The sequence below is a fragment of the Pteropus alecto genome, unplaced genomic scaffold (assembly GCF_000325575.1).
Source record: "Pteropus alecto unplaced genomic scaffold, ASM32557v1 scaffold42, whole genome shotgun sequence".
NCBI lineage: Eukaryota > Metazoa > Chordata > Mammalia > Chiroptera > Pteropodidae > Pteropus > Pteropus alecto.
This window is the reverse complement of record NW_006434825.1, coordinates 5,222,728-5,243,169: the sequence shown is the minus strand read 5'-3', so window position 1 is coordinate 5,243,169 and position 20,442 is coordinate 5,222,728. Positions and strand designations below refer to the sequence as shown.

At 49.9% G+C, this 20,442-nt stretch overlaps 1 protein-coding gene across 1 annotated transcript in view; it reads right to left on the bottom strand.

The window, feature by feature from the left end:
* NDRG4 (NDRG family member 4) overlaps positions 1-2,611 on the bottom strand; it is a 20,680-nt gene extending 18,069 nt beyond the window's left edge. The window contains exon 1 of the mRNA XM_006909714.3: positions 2,518-2,611. Within this exon, the coding sequence (XP_006909776.1) occupies positions 2,518-2,589 (72 nt within the window). The 5' untranslated portion in view covers positions 2,590-2,611. The remainder of the gene's footprint in view (positions 1-2,517) is intronic.
* Positions 2,612-20,442: the final 17,831 nt, after the last annotated feature.

The following is a 20,442-nucleotide window of genomic DNA, read 5'->3' as shown; positions in this document are numbered from 1 at the left end:
CAGAGACCCTGGAGGTCCAGGAGGAACCATGTTGTGGGGGCGGTGTGGAAGAATGGGGGTGGTGGCAGGTAATGAGTGGAAGTATTCACTCCTCACTGAACTCAGAGGACTTGCACCTAGCAGGTCATGGAAGATTTAAAGAGTGAAAGAGACAGACGCTTTCACACACTGCAGCGTCTTCGAGCGTAACCTTCTGGGAAGGAGAAAGCCAGGATTGCTCAGGGAGGCAAACAGGGAGGCAGAACTGTACCAGGTGTCACTGAAATCTGGAAAGGCCATGCCAGGGACACCTAGGAGGCATTCGAGGGGACTTGGGACGGGGCTGTTAACATGCCTTTGGAAAAAGCAGATGTGCCCAGGTCCACAGTCAGGGGGCTTGTATTGTCCTGAGAGAGGGGTTGGAGTGGAGGAGGAAGGAAACTAAGCTGGGGATTTGAGGCCTCCATGAACACTGAAACACAGATCCTCGTGCAGAGCAGGGCAATCACAGTGGCTCTGGTCGAGGTCCAGGTGGGCTGAGGTGAGCGATACCAAATGCGCCAGAAAGAAGGCAGAGCCAGGCTGGTGGCCAAAGGGGGCCATGCTCATGAAGTCATGGAGGGAGGGGCATTAAGGGGCTGGGCCTGGCTGGCAGAGAAGGGGTGTGGGGGCATCTTTTGGGGTGCCCTGCTGAGGTGAGGGGTGGAAGAGACAAGCACAAGACAAGGCGTGTGGGGCCATGGTGCCCTCAGCTCTCCTTGCTTCACAATGACACACACCCCATACCAACAGGCAGCACCTCCGTAGAGTCTGTCGCATAACCCCTGCACCTCAGCTCTTGTGATGCATGTAGGGGTCCCTGAGGGCTACCATCTGTCTCACAAGAAGGCTGGCTTCTGCTTGCACATCTCGAAAGACAGGCTGGTTGTACCTGTCTAGTGGAGGAATCTTCTGAGCTGCATCATAATCTGCAGCTTCTACCTGGCCCATCACTACTGAGTGCCTCTTATGCTAGGCACTGGGAGGATGTGGAGAACAAAACCCACAAGGTTTCTGCTCCAGGAGCCTGCAGGGCACGGCCCCAGGGTGGTGAGTGTCCAGGCCAGGCACAGGGGATGGCGGGGTGTTAATATTAGACCTGGTGGTCAGAGGCCTCTTTGAGGAGGTGGTATTTGAGCAGAGCCTAAATAAAATGAGAGGCCAACCTTGAAAAGTTCTGGGCTGGCTAGCAAATTCCAGGCAGAGGGAACAGCTGGGAGTATGATCGGCTTGTTCCACGAAGAACAGCGAGCCTGGGAGGCAAGAGAGGGAAGATGGGGAGCAGGTCTCACCCTGGGCCCCGGAATGGCTGTGGCTGTAACTCTGAGTGAGATGGCAGCCAAGGACCAGCTTTAAACAGAAGAGTGACATGATATAGTTTCAGAGGGTTGTGCAGAGTAAAGGGCCCGTGAGGAGGCTCCTGTGAGCATCTGGACAAAAGATGATGGAGGCTTGACCAGGGAGGGAGAAGGATGAGAATAAAGGGCCTGTGAAGTGTGCATTTTACAGCTCGCCAGCCATCCCCTGACCATTCCTGGGGGGCTGCCCTTAGATAAACAGGACTTATATAAGTTAATTCAAGGTTCTGTCTTAGAGATAAGAGACTGTACCCTTCTCAGGGGCAGGACTGCTGGCCTCATGGGGTTGGGCCCCTGGAGCCCTGGCCAGACCCTCTGTCCCAACATGTGGGGCCCAGTGGCTCTTGGGCTCACTCCTTCATGTGGGAGGCTGGGGGAGGCTGGGGCAGGGCAGGGACAGTTAAGGGACTGTGCCCCTGGCTTCTCCATCTGTAAAGTGGCAGTGAAGGGAGGAGAGAAGTGTGTTGGGACAGTATAACCAGTCCTGAGACCCTGGAATTCCTTGCAAGGAGGGAAAGGGAAGAAGTGCCAGGTGTCACCACAACGAGAAAGTGTAAGGTATAAATAACTGGAATCTAAGGCCTAGAGCCCCAGTGAGGGCTCTTTGGGACAATGTAACGACCTCAAGTGCCTCTGTCCCGCGGCTCCTGGAGGCAGTGCTGGTGATGCTTGCCCTCATACCTCAGAGCTTGTAAGGAACAGATGAGCTGCAGACAAGGAACAGGCCCCGGAAGATGGGGACGCACCGTGGCCCCGCAGGACGCATCCCCCTGGGGACGTGAGGGCCTCCCAGAACCAGTTGACTCAGGCCTCACTCCCTAGGTGCTGTGTGACCTTGGCCAAGCGCATTAACCTTTCTGTGCCTCAGATTTCTTGTCATTGCAATGCGGGTAACTCTTCTAAAGAGCCTCCCATCCTCAAAGACAGCCAGAGCTGCGGAGAAGTTGGCTGGGTGTTAGTCGCTTGGGTACTCAGCCTGGCAGGGGACGCTCCCAAGGCGGGGACTAGGCTTCTCGGGGTGGCCTGAGGATTCCTGGCACGTGGCTCGACCTCCCCGCCCCCCATAGAGCAAAGGCTCGCAGCTTCCTCCTTAACCACGAGGGGGCGCCATCCGCCCCAGGACGATGACGGGGCGACTCACCAGCTCCGCGGCGTCCTGGCCCCGGAGCAGCGGCTTCTCCTCGGGGAATCGCAGCTCCTGCAGCCCGGCCATGGTCACGTCGTGGAGCAGAAGCCCTGGGGAGGGAGGGAGAGGACGAGGGTTGGGGCCTGCTGCGGTGGGGATGCCCCAGCCCTGCTCTGACTCTCGCAACACAAGCCCGGGCTGGGTCAGGTGCACAGGCACCACGCCGACCGCTCCATCCCCGGGTCCCCGAGCGCAGGCCCATCGCTGTACTTCACCCTGCAGCAAGGCTACATCTGCAAGACTCGCCTGCTTGGCTCAGGGATGTCATTGCATTATTTGTTCTTAAAAGTTAAACGTTGAAAAAAAAAAAAAAAAAAGGAAATAAAAGAAAGAGAAAAGAAAAAGGAAAGCAATACAGGATGACCCCTAGAACAATTTCAAGTAAATTTCTGCATTTATTGAGAGGCAGAGGGGCAAGTGTGGGGAGGCCAAAAGTGGGGTCAGAAGCGGACAGAACCCTCCTCCCCTCCACTCCCCCCTACCCCGTGTCAGAAGTGGTCAGTGGGGTCCTAGAGGACACAGAGGGACAGAGCTGAAGGCTGTCCTGGAGGCCTCGAAGGACAAGCCTGGGTGAGGATGGCCCTGAGAGGGGAGGAGGGGCTGGCGGTGTGGCAGGCAGGATGATGTTGAAGGAGGGGGCGCCTATCGCGACAGACTCCCTGAAGGAGGGATGACACCTGCTGACCACTCAACCCACAGCTGCTGGTCAGCAGGTCCCGGGCCCTAATGGCTGGTTGTTCCTGGTAGACCCGGGGCCTCTGAACCTCAAGAGAGAGAAGGGTCGTGCATGCGTGCGTGCGTGCGTGCGTGCGTGTGTGTGTGTTTGGAGGAGCCAGTGGGGAGAGGAGGGTTCCCAGGACCCCACAACGGTCTGGCCTGGGACTGCCATCCTTCACTTGAATCAGGCTGGTATAGATCAGAATGCACCAAGAGAAAAACTAGCCAAGGACACGAACTGGAAATTCATAAAAGAATTAACATTGGCCAATAAATAGATGGGAAAATATTAAAGCTCACTAGAAGTCAAAGAAATTCAGATTAAAACAAAATACTTTTTTTTTTTTTTGCCAATGGAACTGGCAAACTTCGCAGTGCTGGCAAAGATGCGCTGAAACTGGCACTTATATTTCTTGTGGGTGTATAAATTGATACATCTTTCTGGAGGGCAGTTTTATAGAATGAATTAAAATTACTTAAAAGATTCATACTCTTAGACTCAGCAGTCCTCCCCCTGGAAGAAATTTCGTAAGGAAACCGGAGAGGGCACCTCGTGATTTATCTGTATGAATGCTCACCACAGTGCCATTTATAATATTAGAGAAAAACTGTAAAAAGCCAAGTTTTCATAAACGGGGTATTAGATAGACTATGGGTCAGTAATTATGAAAGATATTTAATAACATGGGAAAGCACTTGTGTCATAATAAATAGAAAAAGCAGTTATAAAATGTACAGTAACATTTAAATTATGAGAAATACAAACAGCCCCACAAAAAAGCCTGGAAGGAGGTACATCATAAAGTCGACAGGCCTTGTCCCTGAGTGGGAGACAGAAAACTAGGGCCTGTAATCTGAAATCAGGAACAAACATTTTTTAAAAAGACTACTTGGTTGAAGATCAGGAACAATTCTTTATTCTGGCACCGCATGTCATAGCTCTCAAAGGGCTTTCTTGTGCTCTCTGATTTCACCCCGGTGGTCAGTGAGATGAGGAAACTCAGGTTAAGAGAGGTTCACTGGCAGGCCCAGATAAGACGTGGCCTGGAAGCAGGGTCTCTGGACGCCCAGTCTAGTCTAGTGCTCGTCCTCTACCACCATGGGCTCCTGACCTGCGGGTTCCTACTGCTTTCCCTCCTCTTCTCCCTCCCTCTCTTCTTTCCTCTCCTTCCCTTCTTAACTCTGCTTTTAGCCTCACCTACAGATGAAGCCCTCAGACTTCCCCCTCTGCCCTGAAAGGCTGCTGATCCCACTGGCCGTTTGGTTAGAATACACGCCCCACCCCGCTATCTGCCACCACCTCCCCAGCTTCCTGCCGCATCGCAGCCCTGCTCACCCCTGCTGCTTTGGCTTCTATCTATGGAAGGCCCAGTGACTGGAGAGTTGGCGCAGTGGGTGCCTGAGACCCAAGGGCACAGGGCCTCAGATGGAACCCATTTCCGTGGCCAAGCTGTCAGGAGACCAGGATGCAGCTCCAGAGCCTCCCTAGGCTTCCTTCCCTCCCATCGGAAGCCCGAAGCATCAGCTCTCCAGAGTGTTACAAAGACGGTGCTTCAAGGCATGGGGGCCCCCACTCGAGTTTCGTTTGGAGTCGAGATGGGCTGAGGCCGAGCTGAGCGCTGCTGGCCACCGAGGCCTCGCAGAAGGCTAATCCAGAGTTGTGGAGTCCCCTAGGATAGCGTCGTCCCCAGCACGTAGAGGCCAGGCAGGGAGGCCCCTGCACACCCAGGCCGCCAGGTCTCCGCACCTTGGTATCAGGCTGGAGCGCTCTGTTCCCAGTGGTTTCCGGGGAAACCAGCTAACAATGCAGATGGGCTGTATTTTTAGAAAGGTGCCCTCTCCTCTCTCCCCCCACTTTTGCTTCCATCCTTTCTGATGGCGGCACACTCATCCATCCATCTGGCTAGGGAGCTAAAAGAAGGGCTCCCACCTTGGAAAACTCTTCCCCCATTAGGACGCTTTTAGCTGACAGCCTCCCTGAGCACCTAACTGGATTAAACTCCTTGGCAGCACTGGATGTCCCCACCCTCACCGGGGCCTGTTTTGAAACCACCCTGGAGACCATCTTCCCCAAGAACGGCGCTATTAAAAGGGCTGAGAGTGGGCAGTGCAGGGACAGATGGCCTATGATGGAGGAGGTGGCGGGGAAGGGGGCTAGAGAGAAAACGGGGAATTTCTTAGTTCATGGAAAACAGAGACAGCCCAGGGCCCAGCACGTGGTGATGGGGGGCTCCAGATACGTGAGGCTCCAGACAGAGGCCAGGACATACATTCTCACAGGGGTAGGGGCAGAGAAGTTTCTTCCTAAGAAAGTTGTGAAAAAAAAGAAGCTGCTAGATGATAAGTTATAAGAAAATGAGATTCCTTATCAAATCATCCCATGTATACTTTAAATTTACACAATGTTATATGTCAATTATATCGCAATAAAGATGAACCGGGGTGGGGGAGGAAAGAAAAGAAAATGAGATTTCTATAAACCTCCCGCATGGAGGCTTGTGGTCAGGTCTGCAAGGAGTTGGGTAGCACAGAGCAGAGTGGGCTGGGACTCTGCCCTTCCCCCCTCTGATTCCTGCTTCCCCAAAGGCGACACACAGTGTGAGAACACAGAGCGTGAGAACCAGACGGGCTGGGATGGGTTCCGGCCCTCCGCTTCGGAATGGTTAGGTCCGGAGTCATTGAAACCATGGCCGATATTTCTTCCACGTTACTCATTGTCTAGCTTTATTTTGAGCAAATCACTAAATGGATTGCTCGCCTGCGAAATGGGAGTGTTAGCCTTCCTCTGTCTGCCTCGGAAAGCTATGAGGTGCAACAGAGACAGCGGAGAGAAAAATGCCTTTTTTAAATGGTAGATGTTTGTATCCACTTGGATGGGACAAAAATAATTTAACACAGCTGACTGGGGTCTGCCTCCCAAAGATAAATCTGAAGGTCTGTCTCTCCTGTCTTCTATCTGGGGAAGGGTTCAAACCTGCTGGGAGGGAGGCTGTGCCGAAGTCCCCGATGAAGGGACAGGAAAGGGATGGGGGAGAGGAAACAGGGCCTCTTGGGCTGGACGACAGACGTGTGCGAGGTCTCTGCTGAGAGGGACTCCTGAGCCCTGCAGATGTGGGTGGATTCTTTGAGAGAAATTGGATTTCTTTTCAATTACTTTTGGTTTATGTTTCTTTAAATGGGAGTCTGTGCTGAGACCTAGGCCAGGTGAACTCTCAGATTTACTAGGGTTGAAAACATACGTGGTTACCTGGCCATTCCTGAAACTAGTCAATAAACACTTCAATTACATTGTTCAGTAGTAGTTACGTATCCTATGGAATGACGCAACTGTTGAGTGGGACATACTGCTCAGACAGTGCTCGGGGAGGTTGGGAAATATACTGTGGGGATTTGGGGTTGTCTCAACAACCAGGAGCTCCTACTACCACGTAGTGCCCAGGGGCCAGAGGTGAGGATGGCCACGCGATGCAGGGACCGTGCCGCACAATGAAGAACACTCCCCGCCCCAAGACAGCTTTGGCTGTCCCACCGAGAAACCCAAGAACTGAAGGAGAAGGCAGGTGAGACGGAAGCGGACTGAAGTTAGTACATGCGGGAGAAACCATGCAGGTGAACCAGACCTCGTGGGCCAGGGAGAAACCAAACGGTGAAAGCGGCTAGACTGTGGCATGGCTCGTATTCTTTCAGCTGCAAGAGTGAGGCAGTTCCTGGGGCAGGTCATGGTCCAAGGTGCCCCGTGGAAGCTGTACTCCTGGAAATTCTGGTCATGTGGCCCCATTATTACAAGACACAAGTAAAGGAAATAAGCTGCAATAAGAAGCAGAGCCAACTGGGCCTGGCCAGAGGGGTCTGTGCCGCAGATAAAGAATGATGCCTGTCCAAACACCCTTTTCCCCAACCACGCCAGCACCGTGGTCTGAAAAGCAGCTCCGGAAACCAGGAAATCAACTTCCAACTGCACTGATAGGGGTTTGGAGCTGCATGGGTATGTGGCCCCATCTATCACTCTCCCTGTCCCTATCCTGACTTGGGATAGGGTTGGGACAGCACTGGGGCTGGAACAGGGACTAGACCTTCCCTCGGTACCCCCATTTCACAGATGAGGGGAAAAGGCTCAATGGGGGAGTGACTGGTGCAAGTCTCCCTGTGGCGAGCCCAGAATCCATGCTCTGAAACCCCACCGTGCAGGCACTCTGTCTCCCCAGGTGGACGGCACGACAGGAGGATGCAGGGAACACGACATCTTTTCTGGCCCAGCCTCCATTTTCTCTCTCTAGATGAGGCCCTTGATTTCTGCCCAGTCTGAACGAGACCAGTTTTCCTGCTTTTTCCTTGATCTGGGCCTAGGAATTATCTCTCAACAACCACCACCACCACCCTGCCAACACTAGCACGCGCGCGCGTACACACACACACACACACACACACACACACACACACACACTCTTCCAGCATATTCCCACTGGGCTTAAAGCAGCCATACTTGGATTCTGACACTCAGAGCCAAAGACTCCGTCTGACTCAGTAGGCACATTCTTCCCACATGCCTCTGTTCATGCTGTTCCCTCTGCCTGGAATGCCTTTCCCCACCGTATCTCTACAACGACAATAACAACAACAATCATTCATAGTTTCTGCTGACACTCCCTCCATCTGTTTTGTTGAATGAGATGAAATGAATGAACAAATAGATGATTCTTCACTCAGACTGAAAACTATTAAAAGACTGATAACATTCAGTGTTGGTGAGGTTGAGGGAAACAGCACTTACTCTCATGGACTGCTGGTTGCATTGCAGTGGATTCAACTTTATTTGGAGGGCAAGTTGGTAGTTTGTAAAAATGCAAATATTTGTTAACCCTGCAATTCTGTTTTTAGGTATTTCTCCTAAAGAAAATGCCTATGCGTACACTAAAGAGGCATACAGTGCACAAGGACGCTCGCTGCAGCACTGTTCAGGGTAATAAAAAAGTGGAAACAACCCAGATGAACATCAGGAGAATGGTTAAATAAGCCAGGCAACACCTACGCCCCAGAACACCACGCAGCTATTTAAAAAATGAGGAATCTCCACTCGAACAGACAGAAAAAGCATTCTAAAATATGCAGTCAAGAGAAAAAGGCATGTCACAGAATAATAAGCATAAATAAACCCATTTATGTAAAAAACATATGCACTGAACAGGTGCATATGTTTTTCTGCAAATTTAGACCAAGTCTTCCAATGATTAAGGGTAATGACAACAGTACTCATCTCCAGGGAAGGACATGGGTTTGGAGGGGCATAAAAGGAGATTTTTATTTTAAGCAGATTTCGTCAAATCTAAGATGCCACTGATTATAACTCACACTAACATTTTACGTGCCAATAGCAAAGAAAAAACACTGCCAAAATTAAGACATAATACTTCCCACTTTTTAACTTTTTATTTTGCAATAATTTAAATGCATAAAAAAATTAAAGGCAAAGCACAGAAATTGCCTACCCACCCTTCACCCAGCTTCTCCTAATGTTGCCATACTGTAGAACCATAACACAATTAGAGAAACCAGGAAATAAAACACTGATACAATACTTTATATGAATTTCACCGGTCTTCCCAATAATGTCCTAATCCAAATGTCACGTGGCATTTCGTTGTCATGAAGTCTCCACCAACCGGGGACAGTTCCTCAGTCTGTCTTTGTGTTTCATGATGTCAGCACTTTTGAAGAATACTGATCAGTCAACTCTGCGGAATGTCCCTTGATTTGGGTTTGCTTGTTGTTTTCTTATGATTAGATCAAGGTTATGCATTTTTGGCAAGAAAGCAACAGAAGCGATGTGTCCTTCTCATTGCATCCTATCAGGGGGTACCTGCTGACAGCCTGTCTTATTACTGGAGATATGAACCTTGATCACTTGATTAAGGCAGTGTCTGTAGGTTTCTCCAGTGTAAAGTTACTGTTTTTCCTTTTGTAATTAATAAGTATCTTGTGGGAAGATACTTTGGGACTACATAAATGTCCTGCTTCTCACTATGCTTCCACCCACTAATTTGAGCAACCACTGATGATTCTTGCCTACAATTATTATTGTGGCGTTTGCTTAATGATATTTTTCTATTTCCATCACCCCTTCTACATTTATTAATTGGAATTCTGTAAGAAAGAGCTACCCTTTCTTCTCCGTTTGCTTACCTATTCAATTGTTTATTACATTAGTATGGACTCGTGGATATTTATTTTATTCAATGGGTTATAATCCATTGCTATCATTATTTATTTCATTGTTCAAATTGTGCCAGATTTGGCCATTGTGGGTTGTTTAAGTGGCTCTTAGGTCCTTTCACCACGTGCCCATCATTTTTTGAGTCGTTTCTAATTTTCTAGCCTCATATGATGTTCTAAACTCATCTTGTATTTCCTCTGCTTCAGCCCTGGAGTCAACCACTTCTCCAAGGACCTCTGGTTCCTTTGATTGGAGGTGCTGTCTAGAAACCCAGATCTAGGCCCGAGGTATGCTCATTGCTACTGGAACTGGAGTGTCATTGTGCCAGGGTAGCTCTGTAGGCAGAGCTAGGAAATATATGTATATATACTAACACACACACAGACACACACACACATTCTGTATCTATCCATCTGTGTGTGTGTGTGTGTATAAATCTGGAATTCATACTGATACATTTAATTCCAATTCAACACCACATAGTTTATCCCAACTTTCTACTTTCATTTGTAATTTCTTCTGCCATGACGAGAAACCTGGCTCTCATGATCCATAATATTTTTTGCTTATTTTTTCATTCCTAGTATATACACAAAATAATTTCAGAACTGTTACTCACATAATGAGTTCTTATCATTCAGAACTTTTTTGTATTTCGCTCTTTTAGACTTAGACCCAGATTTTAAAAAGTATCTGTCGCTCTTGTGAATTCTTAAAAAGGGAAATAGAAATGAAATGATTGTTTAAGGTCTTCCTAAAACTTCTTTGCAGTCAGGGTCCAATGCCACTGTCAGGAAGTTGGTGCCATCCGTGCACGTCGACAGTCCTGGCTCCTCTGACATCGAGAATGTTGGTGGAGCAGCATTTCTCAAGAGGGTGCCACTGTTGTCTCCACAATTTCTCTCTCAGATGCAAACTTGGATGTTCATGTCAGAGACTGTATTTAGGGGTGTTAAAGTGTGGGGGGAAACATGCATTTTAAAGTTGACATAACATAGTTCTTTCATAAAATTTTCTCCTACTGAGGCAGAGTGCCAGTGTGTGAACTGTTTCTGTACACAGCATGGCTCCAGGTGTTAAACACAGACAGAAGAAACGTCCAATCCCCAGACCCAGGGCAAAGGCAGACGGAACTGGAAACTCGATGACACATTCCATGTAGGCAGCTTCAGTGTGGAGCCAGTAAAAAAGTCCTGCTGTGGCAGAGGCTATTAATTGTTCCCCAGTATCCATTATCCCCTTCTTCTTAAATAACAGATTCCCAAATTTGAGATGAGCAGGTGGACGATACGAATAAAACCTATTTATGATCATGTGGCAACATTCTTCCAGTAAGATGTAAATGGAAGCATGTGACTGGAAATGGAAGCATGGTCTTGAAGGGAGGAGACATACCGTTCCTCAACCCTTCCTCCCTCCTGCTGGCTGGAATACAGATGTGATGGTGGGAGCCTGAACAGCCATTTTGGACCCTGAGGCAGGATACTCAAGGTGGCAGACTGGCAAAATACAAGGAGTCTGAGGACCTGAGAATCATGAAGCCATAATTCTGGGTGGCCTATCTTCAGACTCTGCTTATGAAAGAGGGAAATATACTTTCATCTTATTTAATCTATTATTATCTTGGGTTCTGTCATATACCATTGAAGTTAATCTAAACTTGGGACATTTTTCTTGGAGACCCATCCCAACATGCTACAAGAACTCAAAGAAAAAGGAAAGGATGGGGCTTGCCCAAGGAGAAATTAGGGGTGCTAGAGCCCATCCAGGGGCTGCAGCTCACTCTCCAGTGGGCAGCACAATCCACGGGGCAGTTCTCTCGTCCTCTCTCCCACAGGTGAGCTCCTTCTAACCCACCCCGCACAAGCTCATGGGAACTGTAACCGCACGGGTCACCGTGACCTACATTCAAAAGTTTAAAAGCTCCGTTTGGCACGTTTTGCCATATATTCAAGTTTCTTTAACACGGGTGCCTCAATTCCTCTGTGTATCTTTGCTTAATTTGGCAAAATTCCCAGAAATAAATATTCACTTGCCCTGGCTCTTTTGCATGATTTGAAGAGGTGAGCCAAAGCAATAAGCTTCCCCCAGCTGAGGAGTCTGCAATAGGGTGGGCCGGAAAGAGAGCGCCTGCAGGAGCAGCTTTCCCACTGAGTGTTTTTCTCACAGGAAGCCCTTACTGCTCGGAAATGCCTAACATATTGCTGTTTTGAGGAACAACATTCACCTGGCAGAGAAACACCCACTCTAAGAACCCCTGGAGTCTTCCTGCCTCAAACACAACGTCTACGGAAAGGAGTTATGGTCAGGGCCCATTCAAAACCCCAGTCCTTTCTTCCCATGGTCCAGAGGGGCCAAGCAAAGGCCACATAACAGCACTTGGCTTCCCTTCGGCAAATGTCACCCCTGTCTCATTCTCAGTCCCTGCGGTTCAGGTGGGGATGACCATACTCCCAGGAGTGGCCCAGTGGCCAAGGCCTAACTCATTCATTTACTCATTCATTTATTCACCAGATATTGACAGAGCACCTATGTGCCAGGCACTGGAAATAAAATATGGACCCTTACAGACAAAAAGGAACTTTCTGGTGGGGAGGCAAACAATCAACAACTCTAAATACATGTTGTGTCAGATATGCTAAGAGCATGGAGGAAGCAGCGTCACAGAGTGGGGCTGGGGGCTGCGATCTGCAACGGAGTGTAAGAAGGGGCGTCTCTGGGAAGCTGACATGACCAAAGATATGAAGGAGGTGAGGCAGAGGGCGCTGTGGCTGGAAGTCTGGAAGGGCAAAGGGAACAGCAGGTGAGAGGCTGTGAGGCAGGCGTGTGCCTGGCATGTTGAGGTAAATGCAAGAAAGCAGGCATGGCCGGAGTGGAGCGAGTCGGGGGAGACAGACAGGAGATGAGGACAAAGAGGTTAGGGCAGGAGGCATCAGGTCACGTTTTTCCATGACGGTTGTTAGAAAAACTCCTGTTTTTTTCTCTGAGCGAGAGGCCTTGGAGGGTTGTGAGCAGAGGGGTGATGGGATAGGATTTCCATGTGACAGGCTATGTGCAGAAGACATAGAGGGTGAGGGTGGAAACTGGGAGACCAATGATCGCTATAATTTGGAAGAGATGCTGATGGCTCGTTGCACTGTGATGGAGGCGGTACGAAGTGCTCAGGTTCTGGGTACAAGACATAGAGGGTGAGGGTGGAAACTGGGAGACCAGTGATTGCAATACTGGTGATTCCCAGTGATTCCCAGTACCCAGAGGTAGACCACCCCAGAGCTGCAGACGGGTCAGATGTGGGCATGAGAGACAGAACAGTCAAGAGTGACCTGGGTTTTGTTCTGAGCCACTGGAGGGAGAGAGCTGCCATTTAAGAGTTGAGAAGATGTTGGGAAGAAGAGGTTGGGGGAAGCTCAGGCCTGAGCCAGGTGTACCTGCAAACGGCAGGTGAGTGGAAGAGTCTGCACTTCAGGGGAGAGGCTGGGGCTGGAGACATCACCATCATGTGATGTTTGAACTCAGGATACTAACGAGGTCAGGTAGGGAGTGAGTGAGGACAGAGGTGTCCCAGGACTGAGCCCTGGAGAGAGGAGAGAGAAGCAAAGTAGAACGAGAAGCAGCAGCCCGCGAGGCAGAAGAGGACGTGTGAGCACCAGTGAACACAGCGCATGGCCAGGCCTCAGAGACGGTTCTGGGAGGGCCGTCGGCTCCAGTCAGGACCAGGCCTTTGCTGGAATCCTTGGGAAAGAGAAGTTTTGCTGGAGTTATCAGGAGGACGGTCTGTCAGCCATCATGCCATCATGAGGAAGGGCCTGACTTAGAACCAAACCAACCCAAAGAACCGAACCAATAGGAGTCGGGGAGTGAGAAAGAGCCTGATGGCCTCATGTGGCCCTACGTCCACTGTGCTGTGTGGACATGGCACATTTTCCTCTTTGTGTCAATCTAAGTTCAGTGCCTGTCACTTGTAACCAAGAGACTTAACATAACCTCTAAGGTCTTTTCTCCCGCGTGGTCCAGAGGGGCCAAGCGAAGGCTCCTGGGCTTGAGGCAGCACATCCCTACCACGCTCAATAGCAATGCCGGTGTCCACTCTGGCAGTTCAGATTTTTTTAACCTAGGAACTTCCGTCAGATGGATCCAAAGCTGTGATGATAAAATGGACCCCCAGGACATCTTGAGACCTGCAGTCCTCCTGGATGGCCACCTGGGTCTGCAAGACACTTCCAGGCCATCTCTGATCACTACCCCTCTCTGTCCCAGCCCACTAAGCCAAGTTCGTGTGGCAAGGGCTCAGAGCTCTCACTTTATGGATGAGGAAAGGCTTGAGCAAGGGTTCAGGGTGAGACAGCACAGGATGCTCCAGGCAACCTGAAGGAGAACCAACCAACTTCCCTGCTCCGCCCCTAGCCCCAACGGGACATCGCTACTACGAACATCAATGTGGGCAAAATTGTTAAAAGCCAGTCTGGCATGTGCAAGCATGGCCACTGAAGCAGGCTGTCAGGAAACAGTTTTGGGGACAGAAAATATGATCGTGGGTGCTCAAACCTCAGACTCGGCTATGGAACCCCCCAATCTGGGAAGAAGACATCCCAGAAATATTCCTCCTGTCCCCAACAAGGAGGCTAGGGCTCCCTCCCCCTCTCATCTGTCTGAGATGCAATGCATCACCTGGCACACAGCACCTGCCCTGCCACCCCTCCTCCCAACAGGTGAACTGGAAAAGCATCTAGGTCCTCAAAAGGTATTTGTTATGGAGCTTAAAACTCATGGTCATTCTGAGTGGATAAACATTTCATCTGTGGTTTGGAGTTTAAGGCATTTGAAGATTAAGAAAAGGCAAGGGGTGCATCATGAGGTTTGTGTTAGACCTGGTGGAAACTCACATCCTATCAATGCTTGAGTGATGCTTACAAAATAGCGTCACGGTGCTCTCCCAGCTGATTCTCAGGACTCCCCTGTGGGCTTGGCCAGGCTCGGCTCAAAGTCACACAGCCAGGGCCCGCTCAGAAGCAGGTCTGCAGACCCTGACCCCGTAGCTTGTGCACCACGCTGCACTGCCACCCTCGGCAGGGGCTGCACCTCCTCTGGTCAGCACACACCCCCGTCTTAGTTTCCCGGGGCTCTGGGAACCCCAGGCTCGGCTCAAAGTCACACAGCCAGGGCCCGCTCAGAACCAGGTCTGCAGACCCCGACCCCGTAGCTTGTGTACCACGCTGCACTGCCACCCTCAGCAGGGGCTGCACCTCTGGTCAGCACACACCCCCGTATTAGTTTCCCGGGGCTGCGGGAACAAATCAGCACAGCTCTTGGTGGCTTAAAACACCCACTGTCTTACAGTTCTGGAGGTCAGCCGTCCAGAATCAGTGGCATTGAGCAGAAGTCAAGGTGTTGGCAGGACTGCTCTCCCCCTGGAGGTTCTGGGAGAAAATCTATACACCTGCCTCTTCCAGCTTCTACGGCCGTGTTCCCTGCATCCCTTGACTCGTAGCCCCTCTCGCAAAATTAGTTTATATCTATTCCTAGTGTCATATTTGCACTTCTGTTAACCATTTTTGAGCAATATAATGGGGTGAATGGCTGCAAAATAAAAGAGAAAAACCTGTTATCTAGCAATATATGTTTATAATAAGATTTTTTTTTAACTATGTTTTTCCATGGCTGAGGACAGCTGTCTTAAAAATTGCAGTGATGTGGCCAGGGAAAGAATAAAGTTTTCTGGGTTGGTCAAGAACAATAGTGTTTTTCACCTGTACTTTAAAAAAAATAATAATAATAATTTTAAATCACTGGTTATTTATTAATTGATAAAATATAACCTATGCAATGAACTTCAGTCGTACTCTCCCATACCTTAATAATTGTTAGCTTCTGCTAACATTATGTGTACTTTGGAAAAGTAAAACCCCTCTATAATTCTTATTTTAATGTTCACATCAGCTTATTTTTCTCTCTAACCTCAACCTATTTTAATCGTAGTCATATACAGATAGTCTCATTGATTTCCAAAGCCTTTTGTTTTCCAGTGGCTTTTCATGGTCTTTTATTGGGTCAGTGATTACCATCTAACTTTGAGAATACATAGCAGAATATGAATGCAAAGAAATTTTGGTATTCTATCTCTGACCTTTCTGCTGACACACACACACCCACACACACACACACACACACACACACACACACACACACACAGTTTTTGTAACCCTACAGTTTGCCAGAACTATTCAGTTCGCTGGTAGTGACTACCTCTTTCTTCCCTGTAATTATGGAAAGCTGACTTCAAAATCCACCTTGAATGACTCCTTCCCCACTGAGTTTTCCAAGAATGGTCTCCTCACAAGCCTGGACTTCAGCACTTCTTCAGAATTCCTATGGGATTGGTTTCATCAGAACCCCAGCCCTTAGCACTTTCCCCAATGCATTCGTTAATTTTTAGCTTCAAAAAATAGAACTTGATCTTCACGTATTACACATTCACTGAGAAAAGTCAGAAAAACAGAAGAGCAAGAAGGAATGAAAATCCCATATAATCCTATTAACCAGAGAAAACCGCTGTTTAACATTTTCCCTTATATCCTGCCATCCTTTTTTCAGTGCTAATCCACACACTGAAAAATAAATGAAACAACAACAACAACACTTTTTTGAAACATCTTTTGGACTCTGGAGCCAAATATCCCAATTCAAATCCCAGCCAGCCACTTACCATCTGTGCAACTTTGGGCAAGTTACTTAACCTCTCTGTGCCTCAGTTTCCTTATCTGTAAAACAGAGGAAATAATAGCACGTACCTCATAGGGAGGTTATGATGATGAGTTAATGTATAGAAAGCGCTTAGGACTGTGCCTGGCACATGGCAAATGCCATGTAAGTGTGAGCTGTCATCACCATTATTATTATATGTATAAGGGGACATCTGTTCAGGTTGATAAATAACTTTGGCAGCATAATTCCCAGCTGCCTGGGGCTCCCTGGTATGGATGCGCTCCCACTGATTTAACCTCCTCTACTGTTAGGCACTTAGGTTGTTTCCAGTTTTTCTTCCTTCTGTAAACAACTACGGGATAAACATCCTTGAACAAACACCTCTGCACGCATCTTTATTTGTTCCTATAAATTCAACTGCTGAGTCACAGATCATATATATTTTTAAGCTTTTGATACATTGCTGTCAACTTGCCCTTCGTGAAAGTCACACCCGTTTACCCTCCCACGTACAGCAGAAAGGCATGCTTGTCCCCCAAGCCACCTCCACCAGTGGCCCCAGGCACACTCAGTGATCCGCATGCCTCTCCCCTCCTCCAGCAGACCATGCCTCCCTACCCATCTGAGCAACCCCGCGCCTACATCAAGACACCCCAGTGAAGCACTGAAGTTTACTGAAAGGGATGAACTGGAAATGAGGATTCGGGCTCTGCTTTTCAACCTCCCAGGTTAAATCTATGCTTCATTTCCCCCACCAATGTCGACAATCGAATACTATTTAAATGTAGTCTATGAAATTGTGCTGATTCCATGTATTAAAATGACACCAAAATCCAGACCGAAAGTTTTTCTTTTTAATCGCGCGTCAAGTATAGTTTTCAAATTTCCAACATTCAATACCGAGGTTCCCAAGGGACCACTTCAGAGCCCAAATCTGCCATTTAGAGCTCTTCCTGACTCCAAACCATTTTGGAGACATATTGTTTGAATAAAAATGCACACAAATCATCACCTTTCTACCTGCAAATAGACTAATGTCCCACTTTCCCACATCACGCTAAGAAATAAAAAAGCACTTGCTACAAAAGGCACCATGAGTCTGACCTCTGAGTGTTGCAGTGAGCTTGTGTGCGGGCAAGGCAGTCCACTGGGCTCCTTCTTGCCATGCTAATAATGCAGGGTCATTACTCTCATTTCACTGATGAGGAGACTGAGGCTCAAAGAAGTTAAGAATTTGCTCAGGAGCTGAGAAGAAGGGAGGAGACCCTGAAATTCACATCCTTTGCTTCCCAAATCCCTGTCCTCCCCGAGCCTGCGAGACACTGTGAGGGAGTCTGGAAAATGCATTAGTCACCCGTGCAGCCTCCAGAGACAGCCCTTACCACCCCACCCCTTCTCTCCGGAACAAAAAGACACTCTTGGGATAAGCATGACAACTCATGGGCATCCTTCCAGCCACGCATGTGAGGGGCACCTGGCTTTCCTCACCTGGTGTCAGAATTGTGGATGGCCAGCCAGCAGGGCCCAACCTCAGATGTCATGCTCTACCTTGTCCCATACAACAGGAACCTGAGGCCTAAGCAGGGGCCCCCAGAGGCACATCTCAGGGAGCCCTAGATTGTGTGGAGAACCCAGAGAAGAAACTGAAACATCCCAGACGAAGGGCATCAGGAGACTGGAGCACAGGGGTTGGGGGAGGCCCCAGGACACTGAGGGGGCAGCTCAGGGACAGCAGCCCTACAGCCGCCATTCGCTGACTGCCTGCCTGATGCTGCACACAACACTTGACACCCACTCACACATCTAACTGCTCAAGAGCATGACCTTGGGAGGTACCATGATGGTCCCATTTTACAGATGAGGAAAGTGAAGTATAGAGCAGCCAGAAGAATGGCCCAAAGCCAGGCAACTGGAATGCACGGAATGACCGAGTGCTTAGGACGCTGGTATGGAAGCCAGCTTCACCTCTTCTCGGCTGTATGAGGCGAAGAAGTGACTGACCTCACTGGTAAAATGGGCACAATGAAATGGGAGAATGTGAAAACTATAAGCAACTAAATAAAAATTAGTTTAACAAAACATATTCAGTGAAACAATTTCCTAATGCTGACATGGGAACAGAGATTGGAGGCCACTAAGACATTATCCTGGTGATACGGCTGATGGGTGGGCTACGTGAGGCTGGACTGTCAACAATTATTGAGCACCTGCTGTATGCTGCCACAATAAACTGGCTACCACCCTGTGACCTGTTTATCATCCAATGGGGAGACAGTTCAAATTCTCACAGATACACGTGAGCAGGGATAAGGCAGTGTGGGGACAGATCCAAACTTCCTAGTGGCCAACTAGCCAGGGCAGGTGGAGTCCTCTATTACAGGGACAGCCAAGATCCAGGAGCCAGAGGGGAGACGAAGTCCACGAAGTGCCTACGAGGGCCAGGTCCCAAACAGGTGTGTCACCTGTGCTATTTCAGGGAGCCTCACACCAACTTGCAGAGGGAAAGGTCAACAGTTCCATTTCTGAGAAGAGAAAACTGAGGTCAGAGGTTAAGCAACCTGTCTGAATCACACAGCTGGCCAGTGGTGGGGCTGGAACTTGAACCTAGACCTGTAGGACAGGGAAGAGGAAAGGAGGGCATTGGAGAGAGGGGATGGCTGCAAAGACCACAAAACAGCGACTGAGTGACAGGTCCTGGTGAGAGGTACCACTGTGATCAATGTCAGGGACCCAGGAAATCATGTTCCAGCTCGGCCAGGGGCTTAGAGAGTTGGCCAGAACCGGGAGAGCCTGTCTGATGAGGGAGGACGGGCCCTGACCCCTGTACCCAGAAGATGAGCGCACACTGTAGGGGACCCCAAAGCCCTGACCCCCTCTGGAGCCCCACACACACCTCCTGAGAGCGTCTTTCTTCAGGCCCTCCTGGGGCTGGAAGAGGAGGGGGAGGACCCAGGAGGTCTGTCCAGTATGCAAGGCGCTAAAAACCCATGGGGCTGGAAAAAATGCTCCCTCAGGGGATTAACAAGTTCAGCCCCCTGTGCAGTCCTGTGTGCAGTCAGGTGGGCGGGCCTGCCTCAAGGGAGCTCTACGAGGAAACGGAAACGTTGGCAAGAGATGGCAGGAGGTGCCTGCCCCGTGGCTAACTGGGCTCAGATCTGGCACTTCTGAGCACCTGGTGGCTGGGGTTTCCAGTGCTTGGCAACAGGCCCACCTTCTAGTCTCTAAGAGCCTGCCACTGAGCCAAGGAGTGGCCCGCCACCGTTGCTTTAACACACACTCATGTCCTGAAACCTCACCTGACCCCCACCCCCCCACGCCAAACACACACATACTCCAGGCCCTCCGGCCTCCACTTCACCCCACATCACACCCAGGTCAAGGCTCTCTCACATCCCAGGGCCTCTGCATGTGCTGGTCCCTCCGTCCTTCAGCTTTTAATGCCACCTCCCTCTCCATTAATAGAAATTCTGTCCTTGAGGGTTCTGTTCAAATGTTGCCCCGTGCTAAAATCTCTCTGTGCCCTCCCTGTCCCCCACTCAGACTCCAACTTGTTTCCTGAGTGCACCCCACACTGCTGCCCCACTTCTGTCTTATAACAGCGCCCTGTGCTCTGCTCTGCACCAGATGGTAAGGTCTTCGAGGTCAGGGACCAAACCTCCCAGGTGCCAGAGGACATCTACCGGAATCCACGTGTCCATCCACTGATCGTGCACCTCCACCGGACCGTTTCCCTTTCCTGGTCCCTTCTTCCTGTCCTGGTCTCTCCACAACCCTTACCACAGAAGCCACCTGTGCAATTTGCCCTTCTTGCCCAGGAGTGTGTCCCACCCTTCAAACCCATGGCGCCCTGTCCTTGCTCCTTCTTGCCTCCTCCTCTGGGCATATCAGTGTCCTCTGTTGATCTCCAGCACAGCCCCCTGGATGCGGTTTCCAGCATGGTGTCTGGTCACTTCTCCGGAGGGGCCCCCCAAGACTGAGAGTCCCCAGTCATCACCGTCCAATCTGATCTGGCTTCCCACTTCAAAGGCCACTTGGCCTCTAATCCCAGCAGGAAACTTCTCCTCCTGGGAGAGGCACTCACACCGTCACGGGGAGCAGGAATAAGGGGCCATGACCGAGCGACAGCTCTCTTTCCCCTTTCGGGGACCTGACTGGAGCTCCGCTACTCGGAAACGCCAGGGGGTCGCTCCCCGGACCTGAGCTCCGGCCGCACACGCTCCACACGCCCGCGGAGAGCGGAGCCGGGCGGG